The 26,262-nt window shown below is 45.2% G+C and overlaps 1 protein-coding gene across 1 annotated transcript in view; it reads left to right on the plus strand.

Annotated features, from left to right (window-relative positions):
- The window catches only part of LOC106600544 (uncharacterized), a 108,750-nt gene that overhangs the window by 59,906 nt on the left and 22,582 nt on the right, over positions 1-26,262 (plus strand). The window contains exons 2-7 of the mRNA XM_014191972.3: positions 4,457-4,624; positions 6,781-6,838; positions 7,474-7,561; positions 7,687-8,078; positions 8,283-8,408; positions 8,502-8,672. Of these exons, the coding sequence (XP_014047447.3) occupies positions 4,509-4,624; positions 6,781-6,838; positions 7,474-7,561; positions 7,687-8,078; positions 8,283-8,408; positions 8,502-8,672 (951 nt within the window). The 5' untranslated portion in view covers positions 4,457-4,508. The remainder of the gene's footprint in view (positions 1-4,456; positions 4,625-6,780; positions 6,839-7,473; positions 7,562-7,686; positions 8,079-8,282; positions 8,409-8,501; positions 8,673-26,262) is intronic.

Genomic DNA, 26,262 nt, shown 5'->3' on the forward strand with positions numbered 1-26,262 from the left:
GGGCAATACTGCCACAACGCCCTCCCTGGCCAAGGTGTATCAGGATTACATCTAGTTTTCATTTACATTTGGTTGACTTGTCAATTCTACGTGAAATAAACAAAGAAAATCCTACTATTTCATTGGATTTGTTGTAGGTTCAAAGTTGATTTAACGTCATCACATTTATTTTCCAGTGGGAAAACTTTACTGATTACAGAAGATGTCTCTGTGTGTGTGTGTGTGTGTGTGTGTGTGTGTGTGTGTGTGTGTGTGTGTGTGTGTGTGTGTGTGTGTGTGTGTGTGTGTGTGTGTGTGTGTGTGTGTGTGTGTGTGTGTGTGTGTGTTAAATCAAATGTTATTGGTCGCATACACGTTTAGCAGATGTTATTGCGGGTGTAGGGAAATGCTTGTGTTCCTAGCTCCAACAGTGCAGTAATATCTAATAATACACAACAATACACACAAATCTAAAAGTAATAGAATGGAATTAAGAAATATAGAAATATTAGGATGATCAATGTCGGAGTCCGGAGTATAAATATATATATATATATACACTGCTCAAAAAATATAAAGGGAACACTAAAATAACACATCCTAGATCTGAATGAATGAAATAATCTTATTAAATACTATTTTCTTTACATAGTTGAATGTGCTGACAACAAAATCACACAAAAATAATCAATGGAAATCCAATTTATCAACCCATGGAGGTCTGGATTTGGAGTTACACTCAAAATTAAAGTGGAAAACCACACTACAGGCTGATCCAACTTTGATGTAATGTCCTTAAAACAAGTCAAAATGAGGCTCAGTAGTGTGTGTGGCCTCCACGTGCCTGTATGACCTCCCTACAATGCCTGGGCATGCTCCTGATGAGGTGGCGGATGGTCTCCTGAGGGATCTCCTCCCAGACCTGGACTAAAGCATCCGCCAACTCCTGGACAGTCTGTGGTGCAACGTGCGAGACATGATGTCCCAGATGTGCTCAATTGGATTCAGGTCTGGGGAATGGGCGGGCCAGTCCATAGCATCAATGCCTTCCTCTTGCAGGAACTGCTGACACACTCCAGCCACATGAGGTCTAGCATTGTCTTGCATTAGGAGGAACCCAGGGCCAACTGCACCAGCATATGGTCTCACAAGGGGTCTGAGGATCTCATCTCGGTACCTAATGGCAGTCAGGCTACCTCTGGTGAGCACATAGAGGGCTGTGTGGCCCCCCAAAGAAATGCCACCCCACACCATGACTGACCCACCGCCAAACCGGTCATGCTGGAGGAAGTTGCAGGCAGCAGAACGTTCTCCACGGCGTCTCCAGACTCTGTCACGTCTGTCACATGTGCTCAGTGTGAACCTGCTTTCATCTGTGAAGAGCACAGGGCGCCAGTGGCGAATTTGCCAATCTTGGTGTTCTCTGGCAAATGCCAAACGTCCTGCACAGTGTTGGGCTGTAAGCACAACCCCCACCTGTGGACGTCGGGCCCTCATACCACCCTCATGGAGTCTGTTTCTGACCGTTTGAGCAGACACATGCACATTTGTGGCCTGCTGGAGGTCATTTTGCAGGGCTCTGGCAGTGCTCCTCCTGCTCCTCCTTGCACAAAGGCGGAGGTAGCGGCCCTGCTGCTGGGTTGTTACCCTCCTACGGCCTCCTCCACGTCTCCTGATGTACTGGCCTGTCTCCTGGTAGTGCCTCCATGCTCTGGACACTACGCTGACAGACACAGCAAACCTTCTTGCCACAGCTTGCATTGATGTGCCATCCTGGATGAGCTGCACTACCTGAGCCACTTGTGTGGGTTGTAGACTCTGTCTCATGCTACCAGTAGAGTGAAAGCACCGCCAGCATTCAAAAGTGACCAAAACATCAGCCAGGAAGCATAGGAACTGAGAAGTGGTCTGTGGTCACCAACTGCAGAACCACTCCTTTATTGGAGGTGTCTTGCTAATTGCCTATAATTTCCACCTGTTGTCTATTCCATTTGACCAACAGCATGTGAAATTTATTGTCAATCAGTGTTGCTTCCTAAGTGGACAGTTTGATTTCACAGAAGTGTGATTGACTTGGATTTACATTGTGTTGTTTAAGTGTTCCCTTTATTTTTTTGAGCAGTGTATATATATGTGATGGGATGTATAGACAGAGAGTATGTGGATAGAATATGTACTGTATATCTGAAGAATACATTGGATAGAATAGTATATGTACAGCAATAGTTGAATAGGATGGCCTCAACTATAATACAGTATACACATATGAAATGGGTTAAACATTATGTAAACATGATTCAAGTTCCATTACTAAAGTGACCAGTGTTCCATGTCTATGTACATAGGGCAGCAGCCTCTAAGGTGCAGGGATGAGTAACCGGGTGGTAGCCGGCTAGTGACTGAGGGCAGGGTACTGTGTGGAGTTTGCCTAGTGATGGCTGTTTAACAGTCTGATGGTCTTGAGATAGAAGCTGTTTTTCAGTCTCTCGGCTTTGATGCACCTGTACTGACCTCGCCTTCTGGATGACACCGGGGTGAACAGGCCGTGGCTCGAGTAGCTGAGGTCCTTGATGATCTTCTGGGCCATCCTGTGACATCGGGTGCTGTAGGTGTCCTGAAGGGCAGGCAGTGTCCTCCCAGTGATGCGTTGGGCTGACCGCACCACCCTCTGGAGAGCCCTGAGGTTGCGTACGGTGCAGTTGCCGTTCCAGGCAGGGATACAGCCCGACAGGATGCTCTCAATTGTGCATCTGTAAAAGTTTGTGAGTGTTTTGGTGACAAGCCAAATTTCTTCAGCCTCCTGAGGTTGAAGAGGCGCTGCTGCGCCTTCTTCACCACGCTGTCTGTGTGGGTGGACCATTTCAGTTTGTCCGTGATGTGCACACCGAGGAACTTAATACTTTCCACCTTCTCCACTGCAGCCCCGTCGATGTGGATGGGGGGGGGGGGGGGGGGGGGGGGTGCTCCCTCTGCTGTTACCTGAAGTCCACGATCATCTCCTTTGTTTTGTTGATGTTGAGTGAGAGGGGATTTTCCTGGCACCACACTCCCAGAGCCCTGACCTCCTTCCTGTAGGCCGTCTCATCGTTGTTGTGTCGTCTGCAAACTTCATGATTGAGTTGGAGGTGTGCATGGCCACGCAGTCATGGGTGAACAGGGAGTACAGGAGAGGGCTGAGCGCCCAGTGTTGAGGATCAGCGTAGTGGAGGTGTTGTTTCCTACCTTCACCACCTGGGAGCGGCCGGTCAGGAAGTCCAGGACCCAGTCGCACAAGGTGGGGTTCAGACTCAGGGCCTCCAGCTTGATGATGAGCTTGGAGGGTACTATGGTGATGAAGGCTGAACTGTAGTCAATGAACAGTATTCTTAAATAGGTATTCCTCTTGTCCAGATGGGATAGGGCAGTATGCAATGCGATGGCGATTGCATCATCCGTGGATCTATTGATGCGGAATGCAAATTGTAGTGGGTCTAGTGTGTGGGTGTCGGTGGAGAGATATGATCCTTAACTAGCCTCTCAAAGCACTTCATGATGACAGAAGTGAGTGCTACGGGGTGTGTGTGCATGAGTGTGTGTGTACTGTGTGTGCGTGTACGTGTATTGCAGTCTAGTGCAGTGTTGCGTGTGTACGTGTACTTGTATGTGTGTGTTTGTTTTTACGTGTGTTTATATTGTGTGCATCATAAATAAGTATTTGATTAAATGTGCTAGGCTTGTCAAGATATAGGCCACTTAATCAGAACATTGCAAAGCAATCACTTTCCTTCTTATTGAGAAGTAAAACAAACATATTGTGGCAGGAAATTAAATGAAGCATACTGATGGCCAGAAAGATTTGTTTTGAGGCTGGACAGTGAGACTCTTTGTGTTATTCTGTTAAACTTACATTTGAGAAGCACTCACTACGTGAGAATACAATTACTAGTATGAGCTAACACCAAGTAACATGGATGAAATCCTATACATATCAGTGGGATGTTAGCTGGCTTGATGTAGCACTTTGGATTATCGAGGGAGGGAGTGTAGTGTAGATGAGAAGATGTAATTTCAGAAAATATGTTATCTTCTCAACGACCTCATGTCCAGAAATTATTTTTACCATTCTAGTTACATGTAGCGTACAACCCAGCATGTGTCTCCGTTTTCTTTTTGTGCTATGTGCACCATGTGGTAACAAGCCCAAAATAGAAACTTAGATGCTTAAGCACAAGTACACACACCCCTCTGCTCACCTAATGTAGCTCTTTGCAATACCCCCTCCCCTCTTTGTAACACCTTCCTCTGTGTTTCCGTGCACCACTGTAGATCCAGTATTATTCTTACTCTTCAACTCTCTTTTATATGTTTCCGTGGTGTACACTCAGTTGTCTTATCACACTTTAAACAACCCCATATCAAACCCTGTCAAAAATAAAATGATGAAAACAAAGTTGACCCTAACCATCTTATTTTCTTCATTTTTTTGACCCCTCTGCAGGTTTTCTTGAGCACCCTCCTTCTGTGTGAGTGTGTGTCTGAGTGTGTGTGTTATGGCGTCTGTGATGGACGATTCCTACCGTAAGGTGCTGTTGCTAGGGGCCATCGCTGCAGCGTCAGCCTTTGTGGTCACCATCGTCATCGTGGTGGTTTGTGTGGGCTGCCAAAGGTGAGGTCACAGCCAAAACATTTGACACTTTATCTTTCTCTCTCTCTCTCTCACTCTCAATTCAATTTCAATTTTAATAATAGATAATAATATAAATAGATAATAAACAAAAGTGAAATGAATAATAAAAAAATGAAGAGTAAACATTACACTCACAAAAGTTCCAAAGAATAAAGACATTTCAAATGTCATATCATGTGCAAATAGTTAAAGTACAAAAGGGAAAATAAAGAAACATAAATATGGGTTATATTTTCAATGGTGTTTTTTCTTCACTGGTTGCCCTTTTCTTGTTGCTGTGATGTGATGTCACTTGTGATGTCACACACATCACAGCAACAAATCTTGCTGCTGTGATGTCACACTGTGGTATTTCACCCAGTAGATATGGGAGTTTATCAAAATTGGGTTTGTTTTCAAATTCTTTGTGGGTTTAGCCAAGCTCTCTCTCTCTCTCTCTCTCTCTCTCTCTCTCTCTCTCTCTCTCTCTCTCTCTCTCTCTCTCTCTCCTCGCCCCCCCCCCCCCCTCTCTCTCTCTCTCTCTCTCTCTCTCTCTCTCTCTCTCTCTCTCTCTCTCTCTCTCCTGTTCTCTCTCTACTGTCTAAACTTTGGGATATCTGAAACCCCCGCCCGACCAAGCCACGCCTTCAGTATTCAAAGAAAACAATCCAACTAAGTGACCCAACTGGCTGGGTACAAAAAAATAAACAAAAAATAAACAATTATTTAACCAGGTAAGTTGACTGACAACACATTCTCATTTACAGCAACAACCTGGGGAATAATTACAGGGGAAAGGAGTGGGGGGGGGGGGGGTTATGATCCAATTGTAAACTGGGAATGATTAGGTGACCGTACAGTATGAGGGCTAGAGTGGGATTTAACAAGGACACCGGGGTAAACACTCAAATACACACTTTAGTGACCACAGAGTCGGGACACCTGTTTAATGTCTCATCCAAAAGATGGCACCCTACACAGGGCAATGTCCCCAATCACTGCCCTGGGACATTGGGATATTTTTTTTAGACCAGAGGAAAGGGTGCCTCCTACTGGCCCTCCAACACTCCTGGTCCCCCATCCAGAACCAACCCTGCTTAGCTTCAGAAGCAAGCCAGCAGTTGGATGCAAGGGGGTATGCTGCTGGCCTAAACAACCCAATGTGTTTTCTGTCATTTATTTACCCTGCACTGGGTTGTTTTTAACCTAGTATTTTTTTAGAGTGACTAGCTTATAGATCAGGATTCTCAGTAGACAAAAGCAATAGAACACAGTATGCTCTGATTCTTACGGAACCCTCAGGGACCAATCAGACTCAACCCTCAGTGGCTTCGTTGCATTTGATATCCTCTTTAACCAGACATAGAGATGTACTGTAGCTTAAAGTAAAGCTTCATGTAATCATCTTTAACCAGACATAGAGATGTACTGTAGCTTAAAGTAAAGCTTAATGTAAAGGTAAATGGAACCAATAAAGAACAAATACATTGATGTTGCCACAAACTGTATGAAAAAAAGGCTACTCATTACTCTTTAGTTTGGTAAGCCATGAATTGTTCTGGTGCTGAATTCCTGCCTCCAGTGTGTTGTTATGGTGTGACAGCCCTGTGGGATGTGGATGCTTAGACACCTGCTCATGGCTCCCCAGGGGCAGACAGAGCTGAGAGGTGCCTAGAGAGATGTGTCCTGGGCTGGAGAGAGAGACAGTGTCCCTGGGGCATCTCAATGGTACTAAGTGGCTTCTGTGCGTGTGTAGGTGCACAGATGCATCTCTTCTCCTTTATCGTCTCTGAACTGAAAAACACAGGCTAGGTGAAAGCAACATGTATGGATGGCCTCCGGGAATCTACTTTCATATGTCTATTTAGATCAGATCGGTGCAGGTGAAGAGCAGTAGATGAGGAGAGGAAGCCAAATATGAGTATTGAGATCTGTTACACCTATAGTCAGCTATACCTTCACACCTCCTCTCCCACCTTTCTCTCTACTGCTGTCTTCAGCACACCTGCATCACACGGCTCGCCCTATCAACGTTCCCAAAGGGCCCTTAGTGACGTGTGGAAATGTTAGCAACCATGGAGGAATATTTACTTCTCTGTTGAGTGAAAGTCAACAGTGACATGGTTAATAATAACTGTTTCTTCATGTGTCCTCAGGAAAAACAAGACCAAGCATCCTCCAGCCAATGGTGAGAAGGGCTCCTCAGTAGACATGGTGAGATATTTATATCAACCCCTTCTTTATCCTCATACATTTTTTATTCTTTATGTTGTATATTTCAGACCTATTATCCATTGCACCCCATCCACGATCCCTTTACCGTCATTTGTTATCGGCCCACCCAATAAATTGCATTCCTAGTACTACCTTACACAAGACTTTGAGAGCTCATTCCACCACCTAGCATAACATCTACTATGTTATCCCCCTCATTTATAGCAGCAGAAATGTCAAACATATCTACACTCAGAAAAAAAGGTGCTGTCTAGACCCTTAAAGGGTTCTTTGGCTGTCCCCATAGGAGAACCCTTGAAGAACCCTTTTTGGTGCAAGAAGAACCCATTTGGTTCCAAGTAGAACCCATTTGGGTTCCATGTAGAACCCTTTCTATAGAGGCCCTTACAAGCATTTCGCTACACCCGCAATAACATCTGCTAAACATGTGTATGAGACCAATACAATTTGATTTGAAGGGTTCTATCTGGAACCAAAAAGGGTTCTACCGGGAACCAAACAGGGTTCTCCTATGGGGTCAGCTGAAGAACCCTATTGGAAGTCTTTTTTCTAAGAGTTCAGCACCACCCAGTTACTGTACATCAGACTGAGCAGTATATATGCTCTCTGTATAGGGTGCTCTCCGTCAGCCCAAGAACAGCTCCATGAGTAAATCTGACACTAGGCTGCATGAGATCAACCGCTTGCCCCGCAACGGCAACAGTGAGTAACAATACCAACAACCAATAGACTGCCAACAACTAGAAAACCACCGGTACATTGGTGAAATGGAGACCATGTAACATTGACCTGATAATAAAAGTCTCCCTCCTTCTCTCTCTCTCAAGGTGGGGGTAAGAACCGTCCTGCCAGTATGGACCTTCTCCTCCTCCACAGCCATCGCTCCACCTCTGACCTCCGTCCCCCCCTTGTCCGCCAGCTCCCCCAGATCCCCACCAGCCCCGAGGGGGAGGGAAACCCAGTGGGGGGAGACATCCAGAGGGGAGGAGAAGAGGGGGTCAGAGACCACACCTACACTGAGGTGGGGATCCGGAACTCACCCGTCCGTTGCTTTGACGATGGGCTGTACGAGAGTGTAGGGGTCAGAGAGGTGGACACGGTGGCCCCCGCTCCCCCACCCACATCAGCCAACACCCCAGCAACACTGAGGACCTCACAGAGCCCCAACGGGACCCACACCGACAATGTCCGCAATGGGAACAGAAACAGGAATGGGAATGTGCGTATTTATGCTATGAAAGCAATGCAATAGAAGTGTTGACATCGCGTCATCATTGGAGACACTTTATATTGTGACCGCCTACCCGTAAAAATGTTAGATGTTCATTTTGTTATTCTGTTGGACCAATGGAAGGACAAGTACCTTCCAACTTTGCGTGTTTGTGTGTTGTTTGTGTGTTGTTTGTGTGTCTGTATACCTCAGGGAAATGCCAGAGGAGCTGTTAATGGGAGTAGCAGAGGAGGAGGGAAAGGGCCCAACGCTGCTAACGGATCAGCCCCCCAGGACCCCGTAACGGCAGAGTATGCCTCCGTACGGAAGGTCAAGAAGGTAAACACTGTTTTTACAACTGCTTTCCAATGGAGTCATGGAACAGCATTATACTGTTTGAATTCGTACTCTAATGAAATACAATTGATTAAGGTGGACAAGGCAACCAAGAAGGAGAATGGGAACGCAGAGTCAGATGACCAATCAAGTGTCCAATCAAGTGTGGGAGAGTCACCCTCTGCCCCGCCCCCTCCACTGCCCCGCAGCAGCCAGGAGTTTCTACAGAAACAGCTGGATCCATTCCACCTGCACGTCTTCCCTAAGGTACGCCCCCTGTAGGACACTCATGGACAGAGACTCAGTATATTTGTTGTAATTCTTCACCAGCTTGTGTACACTGCTAACACCACACTGTAAACGCTAATGCATTTTTTTACTCAAATACTTCTAGTTAGTTGAACTCAAAGTCAATGAAAAGTCATTACTACTTAAAAGGTTTATGTGGTACTGACTCAAAACTAAACAGGGCAAACGTAAACATGTCGCCCCCCCATGAATGATGCAGCGCCAATTGAGATATTACGTGTGTCTAACGAATTTCAGTTAAATACTACAAGCTCCCGCCTTGGACCAATCAATATAATTTTGTTAAATGCTGGATCTCTGTGGCATTCACCCAAGTTTTCGTCAAAATTGGTCTAGTGCTGTCTGAGATATTGCATGTGACGAACATACGAACGAAGACAGATCCACAGTCCCTTCCCCGATTTCATTGTGGGGCACAATGAAATCCACAAGAGAGCTATATACAGAGATATATACCAGTATCAAATCAATGTGAAGGAGTATGAGGTATTTGAGGTACAGTTGAAGTCGGAAGTTTACATACACCTTAGCCAAGTACATTTAAACTCAGTTTTTCACAATTCCTAACATTTAATCAGAGTAAAAATTCCCTGTCTTAGGTCAGTTAGGATCACCACTTTATTTTAAGAATGTGAAATGTCAGAATAATAGTAGAGAGAATAATTTATTTCAGCTTTTATTTCTTTCATCACATTCCCAGTGGGTCAGAAGTTTACATACACTCAATTAGTATTCGGTACCATTGCCTTTAAATTGTTTAACTTGAGTCAAACATTTCGGGTGGCCTTCCACAAGCTTCCCACAATAAGTTCAGTGAATTTTGGCCCATTCCTCCTGACAGAGCTGGTGTAACTGAGTCAGTTCTGCCCACAAATTTTACATTTTACATTTTAGTCATTTTAGCAGACGCTCTTATCCAGAGCGACTTCAGTAGTGAATGCATACATTTCATTTCATACATTTCATACATTTTTTTTCTGTGCTGGCCCCCCATGGGAATCAAACCCACAACCCTGGCATTACAAACACCATGTCAGGGCTTTGTGATGGCAACTCCAATACCTTGACTTTGTTGTCCTTAAGCAATTTTGTCAGCCTTAAGTCACTGTCCATTTGGAAGACTAATTTGCAACTAAGCTTTAACTTCCTGACTAATGTCTTGAGATGTTGCTTCAATATATCCACCTAATTTTCCTCCCTCATGATGCCATCTATTTTGTGAAGTGCACCTGTCCTTCCTGCAGCAAAGCACCCCCACAACATGATGCTGCGACACCCGTGCTTCACGTTTGGGATGGTGATCTTCGGCTTGCAAGCCTCCCCCTTTTTCCTCCAAACATAACGATGGTCATTATGGCCAAGCAGTTCTATTTTTGGTTCATCAGACCAGAGGACATTTCTCCAAAAAGTACAATCTTTGTCCCCATGTGCAGTCTGTAGTCTGGCTTTTTTATGGCGGTTTTGGAGCAGTGGCTTCTTCCTTGCTGAGCGGCCTTTCAGGTTATGTCGATATACGACTTGTTTTATTGTGGATATAGATACTTTTGTGCCTGTTTCCTCCAGCATCTTGACAAGGTCCTTTGCTATTGTTTTGGGATTGATTTGCACTTTTCGCACCAAAGTACGTTCATCTCTAGGAGACAGAACACGTCTCTTTCCTGAGCGGTATGACGTCTGCGGGGTCCCATGGTGTTTATACTTGCGTACTATTGTTTGTACAGATGAACGTGGTACCTTCAGGCATTTGGAAATTGCTCCCAAGGATGACCCAGACTTGTGGAGGTCTACAGTTTTCTTCCTGAGGTCTTGGCTGATTTCTTTTGATTTTCACATGATGTCAAGCAAAGAGGCACTGAGTTTGAAGGTAGGCCTTGAAATACAGCCACAGGTATACCTCCAATTGACTCAAATGATGTCAATTATCCTATCAGAAGCTTCTAAAGCCACCATGAAATCATTTTACATTTACATTTTACATTTACGTCATTTAGCAGACGCTCTTATCCAGAGCGACTTACAAATTTGTGCATTCACCTTATGATATCCAGTGGAAAAACCACTTTACAATAGTACATCTATATCTTTTTGGGCGGGGGAGGGTGGGGGGGTGGGGGGGGGGGGGGAGGTTAGAAGGATTACTTAATCCTATCCCAGGTATTCCTTAAAGAGGTGGGGTGTCAGGTGTCTCCGGAAGGTGGTGATTGACTCCACTGTCCTGGCGTCGTGAGGGAGCTTGTTCCACCATTGGGGTGCCAGAGCAGCGAACAGTTTTGACTGGGCTGAGCGGGAACTGTGCTTCCGCAGAGGTACGGAGGCGAGCAGGCCAGAGGTGGATGAATGCAGTGCCCTTCTTTGGGTGTAGGGACTGATCAGAGCCTGAAGGTACGGAGGTGCCGTTCCCCTCACAGCTCCGTAGGCAAGCACCATGGTCTTGTAGCAGATGCGAGCTTCAACTGGAAGCCAGTGGAGTGTGCGGAGGAGCGGGGTGACGTGAGAGAACTTGGGAAGGTTGAACACCAGACGGGCTGCGGCGTTCTGGATGAGTTGTAGGGGTTTGATGGCACAGGCAGGGAGCCCCACCAATAGCGAGTTGCAGTAATCCAGACGGGAGATGACAAGTGCCTGGATTAGGACCTGCGCCGCTTCCTGTGTAAGGCAGGGTCGTACTCTGCGAATGTTGTAGAGCATGAACCTACAGGATCGGGTCACCGCCTTGATGTTAGCGGAGAACGACAGGGTGTTGTCCAGGGTCACGCCAAGGCTCTTAGCACTCTGGGAGGAGGACACAATGGAGTTGTCAACCGTGATGGCGAGATCATGGAACAGGCAGCCCTTCCCCGGGAGGAAGAGCAGCTCCGTCTTGCCAAGGTTCAGCTTGAGGTGGTGATCCGTCATCCACACTGATATGTCTGCCAGACATGCAGAGATGCGATTCGCCACCTGGTTATCAGAAGGGGGAAAGGAGAAGATTAATTGTGTGTCGTCTGCGTAGCAATGATAGGAGAGACCATGTGAGGATATGACAGAGCCAAGTGACTTGGTGTATAGCGGGAATAGGAGAGGGCCTAGAACAGAGCCCTGGGGGACACCAGTGGTGAGAGCACGTGGTGCGGAGACGGATTCTCGCCAAGCCACCTGGTAGGATCGACCTGTCAGGTAGGACGCAATCCAAGAGTGAGCCGCGCCGGAGATGCCCAACTCGGAGAGGGTGGAGAGGAGGATGTGATGGTTCACAGTATCAAAGGCAGCAGATAGGTCTAGAAGGCTGAGAGCAGAGGAGAGAGAGTTAGCTTTAGCAGTGCGGAGAGCCTCCGTGACACAGAGAAGAGCAGTCTCAGTTGAATGACCAGTTTTGAAACCTGACTGATTTGGATCAAGAAGGTCATTCTGAGAGAAATAGCAAGAGAGCTGGCCAAGGACGGCACGCTCACGAGTTTTGGAGAGGAAAGAAAGAAGGGATACTGGTCTGTAGTTGTTGACATCGGAGGGATCGAGTGTAGGTTTTTTGAGAAGGGGTGCAACTCTCGCTCTCTTGAAGACGGAAGGGACGTAGCCAGCGGTCAAGGATGAGTTGATGAGCGAGGTGAGGTAAGGGAGAAGGTCTCTGGAAATGGTCTGGAGAAGAGAGGAGTGGATAAGATCAAGCGGGCAGGTTGTTGGGCGGCCGGCCGTCACAAGTCGCAAGATTTCATATGGAGAGAGAGGGGAGAAAGAGGTCAAAGCATAGGGTAGGGCAATGTGAGCAGGACCAGCGGTGTCGTTTGACTTAACAAACGAGGATCGGATGTCGTCAACATTCTTTTCAAAATGGTTGACGAAGTCATCCGCAAAGAGGGAGGAGGGGGGGAGGGGGAGGAGGATTCAGGACGGAGGAGAAGGTGGCAAAGAGCTTCCTAGGGTTAGAGGCAGATGCTTGGAATTTAGAGTGGTAGAAAGTGGGTTTAGCAGCAGAAACAGAGGAAGAAAATGTGGAGAGGAGGGAGTGAAAAGATGCCAGGTCTGCAGGGAGGCTAGTTTTCCTCCATTTCCGCTCGGCTGCCCGGAGCCCTGTTCTGTGAGCTCGCAATGAGTCGTCAAGCCACGGAGCAGGAGGGGAGGACCGAGCCGGCCGGGAGGATAGGGGACATAGAGAGTCAAAGGATGCAGAAAGGGAGGAGAGGAGGGTTGAGGAGGCAGAATCAGGAGATTGGTTGGAGAAGGTTTGAGCAGAGGGAAGAGATGATAGGATGGAAGAGGAGAGAGTAGCAGGAGAGAGAGAGCGAAGGTTGCGACGGCGCAATACCATCTGAGTAGGGGCAGAGTGAGTAGTGTTGGAGGAGAGCGAGAGGGAAAAGGATACAAGGTAGTGGTCAGAGACTTGGAGGGGAGTTGCAGTGAGATTGGTAGAAGAACAGCATCTAGTAAAGATGAGGTCAAGCGTATTGCCTGCCTTGTGAGTAGCGGGGGACGGTGAGAGGGTGAGGCCAAAAGAGGAGAGGAGTGGAAAGGAGGCATAGAGAAATGAGTCAAAGGTAGACGTAGGGAGGTTAAAGTCACCCAGAATTGAGGGGTGAGCCATCCTCAGGAAAGGAACTTATCAAGGCGTCAAGCTCATTGATGAACTCTCCAAGGGAACCTGGAGGGTGATAAATGATAAGGATGTTGAGCTTGAATGGGCTAGTGATTGTGACAGCATGGAATTCAAAGGAGGATATAGACAGATGGGTCAGGGGAGAAAGAGAGAATGTCCACTTGGGAGAGATGAGGATTCCAGTCCCGCCACCCCGCTGACCAGATGCTCTCGGGGTATGCGAGAACACGTGGTCAGACGAGGAGAGAGCAGTAGGAGTAGCAGTGTTTTCTGTGGTAATCCATGTTTCCGTCAGCGCCAAGAAGTCGAGGGAACTGGAGGGTAGCATAGGCTGAGATGAACTCTGCCTTGTTGGCCGCAGACCGGCAGTTCCAGAGGCTGCCGGAGACCTGGATCTCCACGTGGGTCGTGCGCGCTGGGACCACCAGGTTAGAGTGGCAGCGGCCATGCAGTGTGAAGCTTTTGTGTGGCCTGTGTAGAGAGGAGAGAACAGGGATAGACAGACACATAGTTGACAGGCTACAGGAGAGGCTACGCTAATGCAAAGGAGATTGTAAAGAAGATTAACTAAACAACTGGGGAAGCGAGAGAGCAGGGCCTCCCTCACTAACCATTCGCTGAAACACTCAAATATAACTATTCCAACTTCCACTTAGAAATTATAATTGAAGTAAACTACAGTGGTTCAATGTTTCCAGGAATAGTGTCAAACTTAGTTTATTCAGCTAGATAACTTGGTACAGTATTCTTCCGTGAAACCCACCCAGTGCACCGTGTCTTATGACGCCGTAGCTAACTAGCATGCTAGCATCCAATAACACACGGTTAGCACCAATACTTGGTTACAACAAACTACCAATGGATCATTCGTGTCCGTGTCTAGTTCCTTTCATAACGCAGAAGTAATTAAACGCTGGCTAGCTAACACAAAGTCAGTCCTGCTAGCTACACAAGTGGACTACACAAATCGAAAGCTTACGTTGCAAAAATCTTATTGACTAAAAATGATACAGTACTGCTAGCTGGTAGCTGGTAGAGTTGGCTAGCTAGCAGTGGCTGCGTTTACCTTTATCTTTGACACAAAGACAACTATGTAGCTAGCTAACGTTACACTAATCAAATCGTTCCGTTATAATGTATTTAGTTTCTACAGTACCGCTAGTTGGTAAAGTTGGCTAGCTAGCAGTGGCTGTGGTGTTGTGATGTTGACGCCGTTTGGAAAACGGCGCGAACAAACGAGTACAGCTGGCTAGCTGACTAGCTAATCTTGTTAGTTTCTCAAAGTTAGTTTCTCAAAGCTTACACCTTTAGCTACACCTTTATCCTTGATGCAAAGACAACTATGTAGCTATTTTCTGGAATTTTCCAAGCTGTTCAAAGGCACAGTCAACTTAGTGTATGTAAACTTCTGACCCACTGGCATTGTGATACAGTGAATTATAAGTGAAACAATCTGTCTGTAAACAATTGTTGGAAAAATTACTTGTGTCATGCACAAAGTAGATGTCCTAACTGACTTGCTAAAACTATAGTTTGTTAAGAAGAAATGTGTGGAGTGGTTGAAAAACGAGTTTTAATGAATCCAACCTAAGTGTATGTAAACTTCTGTCACGTCCTGGCCAGTATAAGGGTTAATTGTTATTGTAGTTTGGTCAGGACGTGGCAGAGGGTATTTGTTTTATGTGGTTCGGGGTGGTGTTTTGGTAAAAGGGCGTTTGATTTAGTATTTCCGGGTTTTTGGTTCATGATCTATGTTTATGTAATTCTATGTTTAGTCTAGGTAGTCTATTTCTATGTAGAGTTAATTGGGGTGGACTTCCAATTGAAGGCAGCTGTGTGGTGTTGCCTTTGATTGGAAGTCCTATATTAGTTGGGTGTGTTTGTCTGTTTAATTGTGGGAGATTGTTCTGTGTTTAGCCTTGTGCCTTGCCAGACTGTCTGTTAATAGTTCGTTCTCTTGTTTTGTTATTTTGGTGTTCATTTTGGAAGTTAATAAACGTCAAGATGAGCTTACACATACCTGCTGCGTTTTGGTCCTCCATTACCGACGAAAACCATGACAACTTCAACTTCTGATATGTACATGAAGTTAGGGTAAAGTGATTAGGCATTACGATAGATAATAATAAGAGTTAAAAAAAGGCAACAGTAAACATTTACATTTTAGTCATTTAGCAGACGCTCTTATCCAGAGCAACTTACAGTAGTGAATGCATACATTTCCTATTTTTTTTGTTATCCGTACTGGTCCCCAACATGTAGTTGAATGAATGATGCAGCGCCACCCTTGGGCCAATCAATGTAATTTTGTAAATGACGGATCTCTGTAGCATGACACATCATTCACCCAAGTTTCGTCAAAATCGGGCCAGTGGTGTCTGAGATATCGCTTGTGACTAAAGTGCATACAGTTAATTACTATACTGCCCCCCGGGGCCAATGAGTGTACTTCTGTAAATGCCAGATTTCTATGGCAAGACGCATCATTCACCCAAGTTTTGTCTAAATCAGGCCAGTGGTGTCTGAGATATCGCGTGGGTTAGCTAGACTCATATATCTGAGCATGTGTGCCAAATTTCACAGATTAAAAGAGAAAAAAACATGTGCCCATTATAGCACCACCGTGTGGCCCGAATGAATTGTCTTGCATATGTTGAGTCTTAACAGTGTTTGCAACATGTGTACCAACATGTGTTACAATACGAATATCCTTGACTGATTTATATGCATTTATATGCCAGATCACGCCCAAGTGAATGTTTATTGGTCAATAACGGCCATGTAGATTTAGGTACAAGTCTGGACTGTATTGGTTAGTGATAGGGACATGGCTGTTGAATTTGTTCATTTTCAGTCCCTGTGGCCTTCAACAAGTGAGTTCCTAGGCAAATGTTAACATTATTAAACTCTTTATGACAATTCATTACATATCTCATAAATTCTTATTTTGAGGCATAGCTTCATCCTAATACAGTGACCAGAACTCATGGTTTACAGGCCACATTAGGTCTACAAGTAGGCCTGTATGTTATTTATCTTTGTGTAGCATAACATTTATAAATCAGTCACTCATGGAAAATTAGCGATATTATAAACAATTACAAAGAATTAACCTGCAGTAGTGCATACTGGGAAAAAAGTTCATTTGTTGTCATAACTTAAAAAATACAGTTGATTTGACTTCTCATTTAGTTCTGAGTCAGTATCACATACACATTTTAAGTAATAATGACTTTTCATTGATTTTGTGTTTATTTCACTAGAAGTTTTAGAGTTAAAAATGCCTTGGGGTTTACGGTGTACATGCTGTATGGCAGAAATATTAACCTGTCAGTTACTTAATTTACCCACCAGAGGGAACTATTCCTTCTGCTCAGTACTCAGTGTTTAATGTCAGAGGAAGTGTGTATCTGTAACGCTCCGGGTTGAAGTCCCCCTTAACCACAGGTCTACGATCAGATCACCCTAACCTCAATACTAATCTTAACCATTGAAACTAATCTTAGATCAGTGTGTAGGGAGCAATTTGAGCCTTATCACTATTTCCAGCCCCATGTGCTCCACTGACCTTACATGTCCACATGAATAGAAAGTCAGATCAACAAAGACTATGTCTAGGAGAGAAGCAGAATTTATCAGACAAATATCTTCCTTTTGCAACTTTTCTCTGCTATCATCCTTTAGTTGTTAGAATATGTCCCACAGACATTATTAAATCTCATTGTTGAAAGTATACCATAACTCCTGATGTGCCCTGGGTCTGATATCATTTTGTAACCAGATGGAAATAGTGTGTATAGTGTGGTCAGCACTGAAAGAGGGTAATGGAGGGACAATGATAAAGATCAAACTTTCCAGTGTGTTTGGCGGTCCTACCTGTTTTCTCTTACTGTGTGTGTGTATTTTGTTCCTGTCTGTGTCTGTGTGTGTGTGCACGCTCACGCGTATTTGCACAGCACAAACAGGGTGATTGTAATCTGCTTGGTCAGAGGTTTGGTAGATTGACAGAGCTGTGTAAAGTATTTTATTTATTTTGATTTAACCTTTATTTAACTAGGCAAGTCAGTTAAGAACTCCCGGAGTGGACCAGCCACCACCGGCCAGTTATTTACAATGACGGCCTACCAAAGGCAAAAGGCCTCCTGCGGGGACGAGGGCTGGGATTAAAAATAAAATAAAAATATAGGAAAAACACATTACAACAAGAGAGACACCACAACACTACATTGAGACCTAAGACAACAACATAGCATGGCAGCAACACATGACAACAACATCGTAGCAACACAACATGGCAGTAGCACAAAACATGGTACAAACATTATCGGGCACAGACAACAGCACAAAGGCAAGAAGGTAGAGACAACAATACATCACACGAAGCAGCCACAACTGTCAGTAAGTGTCCATGATTGAGTCTTTGAATAAAGAGATGGAGATAAAACTGTCCAGTTTGAGTGTTTTTTGCGGATCGTTCCAGTTGCTAGCTGCAGCGAACTGAAAAGAGGAGCGACCCAGGGATGTGTGTGCTTTGGGGACCTAACAGAATATGACTGGCAGAACAGGTGCTGTATGTGGAGGATGAGGGCTGCAGTAGGTATCTCAAATAGGGGGGAGTGAGGCCTAAGAGGGTTTTATAAATAAGTATCAACCAGTGGGTTTTGCGACGGGTATACAGAGATGACCAGTTTACAGAGGAGTATAAAGTGCAGTGATGTGCCCTATAAGGAGAATTGGTGGCAAATCTGATGGCCGAATGGTAAAGACCATCTAGCCGCTCAAGAGCACCCTTACCTGCCAATCTATCAATTACGTCTCCGTAATCTAGCATGGGTAGGATGGTCATCTGAATCAGGGTTAGTTTGGCAGCTGGGGTGAAAGAGGAGCGATTACGATAGAGGAAACCAAGTCTAGATTTAACCTTAGCCTGCAGCTTTGATATGTGCTGAGAGAAACAGAAACAGAAGGAAGATGGCACTGACAGAGATGGTCGCCTCGCTTCGCATTCTTAGGAAACTATGCAGTAATAATTTTTTTAAATGTATTATTTCTAACATTGTTAGCCCAGAAAATCTTAAGTGTTATTACATCCAGCCGGGAAGAACTGTTGGATATAAGATCGACGTCAACTTACCAACATTACGACAAGGAATACGACTTTCCTCAAGCGGATCCTTTGTTCGAACCTCCACCCTGGACATCCCAGAGGCCGACCCAAAACAACGTCGTCGCTGCAGGAGAGGCAGACGGAGAGGCCTCCTGGTCAGACTTAGAAGGCAAGCACACCATCCACCGCTTCCGAGCATATTACTCGCCGATGTCCAGTCTCTAGACAACAAGGTAGACAAAATTAGGGCACGAGTTGCCTTCCAGAGAGACATCAGAGATTGTAACATTCTCTGTTTCAGGGAAACAAGACTCTCTCGGGATATGTTGTCAGAGTCGGTACAGCCACCGGGTTTCTTCATGCGTCGCGCCGACAGAAACAACCATCTCTCTGGTAAGAAGAAGGGCGGGGGTGTATGCTTCATGATTAACGACTCATGGTGTAATCATAACAACATACAGGACCACAAGTCCTTTTTTCACCTGACCTAGAATTCCTTACAATAAAATGCCGACCGCATTATCTCCCAAGAGAATTTTCTTTGATTATAGTCACAGCCGTGTATATCCCCTCCTCCCCCCCTCTCCCAAGCTGATACCTCGACGACCCTGAAAGAACTTCACTGGACTCTATGTAAACTGGAAACCATATGTCCTGAAGCTGCATTTATTGTAGCTGGGGATTTTAACAAAGCTAATTTGAGAACAAGGCTTCCTAAATTCTACCAGCACATTGATTGTTGTACCCGCTCGAGCAAAACACTTGACCACTGCTACCCTAACTTCCGCGATACATACAAGGCCCTCCCCCGCCCTCCCTTCAGCAAGTCTGACCATGACTCCATCTTGTTGCTCCCCTCCTATAGGCAGAAACTAAAACAGGAAGGGCCGTGTTTAGGTCGAACCAACGCTGGTCTGACCAGCTAGATTCCACGCTTCAAGATTGCTTAGATCACGTGGACTGGGATATTTTCTGGCTAGCCTCAGACAATAACATCGACGTATACGCTGACTCGGTACGTGAGTTTATTTGGTAGTGCATTGGAGATGTTGTACCCACTGTGACTATTAAAACCTTCCCTAACCAGAAACCGTGGACTGATGGCAGCATTCGCGCAAAACTAAAAGCGCGAACCACCTCATTTAATCATGGCAAGGCGACTGGAAACATGACCGAATACAAACAGTGTAGTTATTCCCTCCGCAAGGTAATCAAACAAGAAAAGTGTCAGTATAGAGACAAAGTAGAGTCGTAATTTAACGGTTCAAACACCAGACGTATGTGGCCGTATCTACAGACAATCATGGATTACAAAAAGAAAACCAGAACAGTCACGGACATCGACGTCTTGCTCCCAGACAAGACAAATTTAACAACTTCTTTGTGCGCGTTGACGACTATACAAAGACTGTGGGCTCTCCTTCTCCGTGGCCAACGTGAGTAAAACATTTGAACGCGTTACCCCTCGCAAGGCTGCCGGCCCAGACATGCTTCAAGATGGCCAGCATTGTTCCTGTTCCAAAGAAAGCTAAGGTAACTGAACTAAATGACTATCGCCCCGTAGCACTCACTTCTGTCATCATGAAGGGCTTTGAGAGACTAGTCAAGGATCATATCACCTCCACCCTACCTGATACCCTAGACCCACTACAATTTACTTACCACCCCAATAGGTCCACAGACGATGCAATCGCCATCACACTGCACACTGCCCTATCCCATCTGGACAAGAGGAATACCTATGTAAGAATGCTGTTCATTGACTACAGCTAAGCATTCAACACCATAGTACCTTCAAAACGCATCATTAAGCTTGAGACCCTGGGTCTCCACCCCGCCATGTGCAACTGGGTTCTGGACTTTCTGACGGGCCGCCCCCAGGTGGTGAAGGTAGGAAACAACATCTCCGCCCCGCTGATCCTCAACACTCGGGCCCCACAAGGGTGCGTTTTTAGCCCTCTCCTGTACGCCATGTTCACCCATGACTGAATGGCCATGCACGCCTCCAACTCAATCATCAAGTTTGCAGACGACACTACAGTGGCAGGCTTGATTACCAACAATGATGAGACAGCCTGCAAGGAGGAGGTGAGGGCCCTCAGAATATGGTGTCAGGAAAATAACCTCTCACTCAACATCAACAAAACAAAGGAGATGATTGTGGACTTCAGGAAACAGCAGAGGGAGCACCCGCTATCCACATCGATGGGACAGTGGTGGAGAAGGTGGAAAGTTTTAAGTTCCTCGGCGTACACATCACGGACCAACTGAAATGGTCCACCCACACAGACAGTGTTGTGAAGAAGGTGCAAAAGTAACTATTCAACCTCAGGAGAATGAAGAAATGTGGCTTGTCACCTAAAACCCTCACAAACTTTTACAGATGCATAATCGAGAGCATCCTGTCGGGCTGTATCACCACCTGGTACGGAAACTGCACCGCCCTAAACCGTAAGGCTCTCCAGAGGGTAGTGTGGTCTGCACAACGCATCACCGGAGGCAAACTACCTGCCCGCCAGGACACCTAGAGCACCCAATGTCACAGGAAGGCCAAGAAGATAATCAAGGACAACAACCACCCGAGCCACTGCCTGTTCACCCCGCTATCATCCAGAAGGCGAGGTCAGTACAGGTGCATCAAAGCTGGGACCGAGAGACTGAAAAAAAGCTTCTATCTCAAGGCCATCAGACTGTTAAACAGCCATCACTAACATAGAGAGGCTGCTGCCAACATACGGACTCAAATCCCTGGCCACTTTAATAAATGGATTTAATAAAGTTATCACTAGTCACTTTAAATACTGCGACTCTAATAATGTTTACATATCCTACTGTTATGTGGTCTGTGTGTAACTTATGTAGAGGAGTCAGGCACAGGACAGCAGATATGAGTAAATAAACGTAATTTACTCAAAATAGGCAAATACAATACAATAAAGCAAGCCCACATAACGGACCATATAACATACAAACAATCACTCACAAAAAACATGGGGGAACAGAGGGTTAAATAATGAACAAGTAATTGGGGAAGTGAAACCAGGTGTGTAAAACAAAGACAAAACAAATGGAAAATGACAAGTGGATCGGCGATGGCTAGAAGGCCGGTGACGTCGACCGCCGAACGCCGCCCGAACAAGGAGAGGGACCGACTTCGGTGGAAGTCGTGACACCTTCATTACTCATCTCATATGTATATACTGTATTTTATACCATCTATTGCATCTTGCTTATGGCCATCGCGCATCCATATAGTTATATGTACATATTGTTATTCCATCCCTTTACTTAGATTTGTGTGTCTAAGGTAGTCGTTGTGAATTTGTTAGATTACTTGTTAGATATTACTGCACTGTCATAACTAGAAGCACAAGCATTTCGCTAGACTTGCATTAATATCTGCTATCCATGTGTATGTGACCAATGAAATTTGATTTGATTTGATTGATTTGAGAAGACCAGTGTACCATCTAGCCCTACTCCCAAGTACTTGTATGAGGTGACTACCTCAAGCTCTAAACCCTCAGAGGTAGTGATCACACCGATGGGGAGAGGGGCATTCTTCTTACCAAACCACATGACCTTGTTTTGGAGGTGTTAAGAACAAGGTTAAGGGCAGAGAAAGCTTGTTGGACACTAAGAAAGCTTTGTTGTAGAGCGTTTTAACACAAAATCCAGGAGGCGCCAGCTGAGTAAAAGACTATCATCTACATATAAATGGAGAGAGAGAGCTTCCTACTGCCTGAGCTATGTTGTTGATGTAAATTGAGAAGCGTGTGGGGCCTAGTTTCGAGCCTTGGGGTACTCCCTTGGTGACAGGCAGTGGCTGAGACAGCAGATGTTCTGACTTTATACACTGCACTCTTTGAGAGAGGTATTTAGCAAACCAGGCCAAAGACCCCTCAGAGACACCAATACTCCTTAGCCGGCCCACAAGAATGGAATGGTCTACCGTATCAAAAGCTTTGGCCAAGTCAATAACAATAGCATCACAACATTGCTTAGAATCAAGGGCAATGGTGACATAATTGAAGACATTTAAGGTTGGAGTGACACATCATAACCTGAGCGGAAACCAGATTGTATACCAGAGAGAATACTATAGACATCAAGGAAGCCAGTCAGTTGATTATTGACAAGTTTTTCCATCACTTTTTAATAAACAGGGCAAAATAGAGATAGGCCTATAACAGTTAGGATCAGCTTGATCTCCCCTTTAAATAAAGGATGAACCGTGGCTGCCTTCCAAGCAATGGGAACCTCTCCAGAAAGGAGAGACAGGTTAAAAAGGTCGACGATAGGCTTGGCGATGATAGGGGCAGCAACCTTAAAGAAGAAAGGGTCTAAACCATCTGACCCAGATGTTTTTTTGAGGTCAAGTTTAAGGAACTCCTTTAGCACCTCGGACTCAGTAAACAATGTTTTCTTTGCAGTGGGTGTGTGTCTGTGTTGTTGTATATGCTCTACTTATTTTCTACTGTATGTATGTGTTTGAGTACACTGTATATTAACAGAATGTGCAGTATTTGTGTGAATTAAATACAACTGTGTGCGCGTATGTGTCATTTCATCCTGAAGCGTATCCCTAGAAAAAGGTTTAAGGAGCTAGCGAAGCAACTTTGGTCAACTCTGAATTTAACCGATCATATAAAAGTGGCTCGCCTTTTAGCCAGGTAAATTTCCTTCAGAACTAACCTGCTCCAGGGCAGGCTAACTCACGGCTAACTCCACTATCCTGCATTCAGAACGAACCTGCTCCAGGGCAGGCTAACTCAGGGCTAACTCCGCTATCCTGCATTCAGAACTAACCTGCTCCAGGGCAGGCTAACTCACGGCTAACTCCGCTATCATGCATTCAGAACTAACCTGCTCCAGGGCAGGCTAACTCGGGGCTAACTCCACTATCCTGCATTCAGAACTAACCTGGTCCAGGGCAGGCTAACTCAGGGCTAACTCCACTATCCTGCATTCAGAACTAACCTGGTCCAGGGCAGGCTAACTCAGGGCTAACTCCACTATCCTGCATTCAGAACTAACCTGTTCCAGGGCAGGCTAACTCCACTATCCTGCATTCAGAACTAACCTGCTCCAGGGCAGGCTAACTCAGGGCTAACTCCACTATCCTGCATTCAGAACTAACCTGTTCCAGGGCAGGCTAACTCCACTATCCTGCATTCAGAACTAACCTGGTCCAGGGAAGACTAACTCAGGGCTAACTCCACTATCCTGCATTCAGAACTAACCTGCTCCAGGGCAGGCTAACTCAGGGCTAACTCCACTATCCTGCATTCAGAACTAACCTGCTCCAGGGCAGGCTAACTCAGGGCTAACTCCGCTCTCCTGCTTCAGAACTAACCTGCTCCAGGGCAGGCTAACTCACGGCTAACTCCACTATCCTGCATTCAGAACTAACCTGCTCCAGGGCAGGCTAACTCAGGGCTAACTCCACTATCCTGCATTCAGAACTAATCTGCTCCAGGGCAGGCTAACTCAGGGCTAACTCCACTATCCTGCATTCAGAACTAACCTGCTCCAGGGCAGGCTAACTCACGGCTAACTCCGCTATCCTGCATTCAGAACTAACCTGGTCCAGGGCAGGCTAACTCAGGGCTAACTCCACTATCCTGCATTCAGAACTAACCTGCTCCAGGGCAGGCTAACTCAGGGCTAACTCCAAATGAAAAGTCTGAGGCACGAGTTGAAGACCAATGAAATCAGATTCCCTCCCTCTAGGAAACATCCCCTTCATCTGAGGAAGACAACTGATTAAATATTTTATTAATGAAATGTTGTTTCTCTTAAAAAAATTGTAATGTTAAAATACTGTATATCACATTACACATTTAGTAATGACAGAATACATTTTAAACATCACACAATGTAACACTTTTGTATTACTTAATGTAATAAGATATAGATATGAGTGAGGAAAATGTGTGCATTGATAAGCACACCAAAGACGGCATTAACGATAAGAAATAAAGACGGCACTTCTAAAATCCTATTTCACACTATAGACTGCTGAATTTGTAAGATAACCTTTCTGTCATTTTGATTTCGGCACAAATGAAAGTGTGGCATGGATTGGTGGATTGATGTTTCAGCATTGTCTCAATAAGGAGTTCTGCATTCGACTAGCCACATGTGACATGCACACGCCGTTACAAGCCTGTTAGAGTTAGCAGAAGGAGGACAGGCAATATCCACCATCGTAGTACGGATGAAGAGTTTGGATTGTGAAGCTTACTGAATCTGGTTAGCTTTAGAAAACCCTGAGTAGATCTAGCTTGCTTCGTGGATACCCCGCAGGGCTACAGGCCCCCAACCCCCAAAAAACATTTCATTTTATTTTCATAATTTTTTTAGGAACTCAGTCGGGGTCACAACTTACTGCTGAGAGTTAGAATAGTAGAATCAACTAGGTGCAACTTCTACATTTGGTAGAGTGTCAGTAGTTTTTCTCTTGTAATGTCAGTCACTGACAGTCACTCAATTAGACCATGTTACCTAAAGATGTTTAAATTGGTAAGTTAGTCTAGCCAGCTATCTACACCTTGTAGTAATCATTACCGGATTACTGACCAGGCATGCAGGGCATCTGCCCAGGCGCCCTGACCTTCAGGGGGCCCCCATTGATTTTGTTGGTCACTCGGACTGAGATATCATATGAGCATGGCATAAGTCATGGGACATTTTAGAATTAGCTTTCAAATTGCAAAATATTCTCTCGGCCCCATGGAAAAATGAATAGAATTGCATGAAATTAGTTTTAAAAACTGCAAAATGTTCTCTCGGCCCCATGGAAAAATGAATAGAATTGCAGGAAATTTGCTTTAAAACTGCAAAATGTTCTGTCCGCCCCAAGGCACAATGAGTAGAACTGCATGAAATAACTCTCCGCTGTCAAGAGGGGGACCACTAAAAAATGACCGTGAGGTGGGGGGCCACCAAACTAGGAATGGGCATTTTAAATTATTTCACTATTTGAATAATATCAAATATCAATAATAAAGAATTGGGAAATTTCAATGGGCACTTTCTCGAGCGAGACAGAGAGCCGGTGCACTGCACTCTGCTTGATTCAGCAGAAGGGTGGGGGAGTGTTGAGAGAGGAGCAGTGGCCGGTGTGTGTGACAGTCTATGTGTGGCATGGAGGGAGAGAGAGAGAGGGAAAATAGCCATACCGGCTCACACTAGTTAGACAAACTTGTTGCTACCATAGGTTATCTATCGTACCATCTGGTATTGCCTGTATTGACTGCATGGAATCGTTGTAAAAAAGCTAGCTAGCTACAGTAGCAAGGCTAATTGAGGCTATTTTGCTGCACTTCCCGTCCTTGTCTACAACAACTGTAATGAAACAACCGCCTACCTGTTGGTTGATCATTGTAGCCTACTCCTCATTTAGCCAACTGAACTCCGGAATGTTTATTACATTTTGCATGGATTGGAAATCTCCCACTTCAGTTGCTACACATGGAGCCTCTAACTGTTGCGCTGCTTTGATTGACTGACAATAACAACAAGCTACACGTGTGGAAAGTGTATAGGCTACCAGTGTCTTTTGTATAGGGTGCACTCATAAAAACTGTCATTAAAATGTTGAATGTATCTATGTAGGCTTTGTAGCAATGTCACATACATCATTTTATTACATTTTGTAAAAAATGAATACTCTCCCAAGTAATCTAATACTAACGTCCGTTAGGATATTTGAATATTCGAATAACCGTGCCCATACTCCAGACCAAATCTCTCTTAGGGTCCCCAGAAAACTAGGACCGCCCCTGGTGTCATGATCTTAGGTTCTCTAGTGTGTCCTTGAGAGAGAGCTTGTTTTTGTCTGTTTAGTGTGTTTTAGAGAAAGCGTT

Source organism: Salmo salar, chromosome 03 (assembly GCF_965601325.2).
Source record: "Salmo salar chromosome 03, fSalSal1, whole genome shotgun sequence".
NCBI lineage: Eukaryota > Metazoa > Chordata > Actinopteri > Salmoniformes > Salmonidae > Salmo > Salmo salar.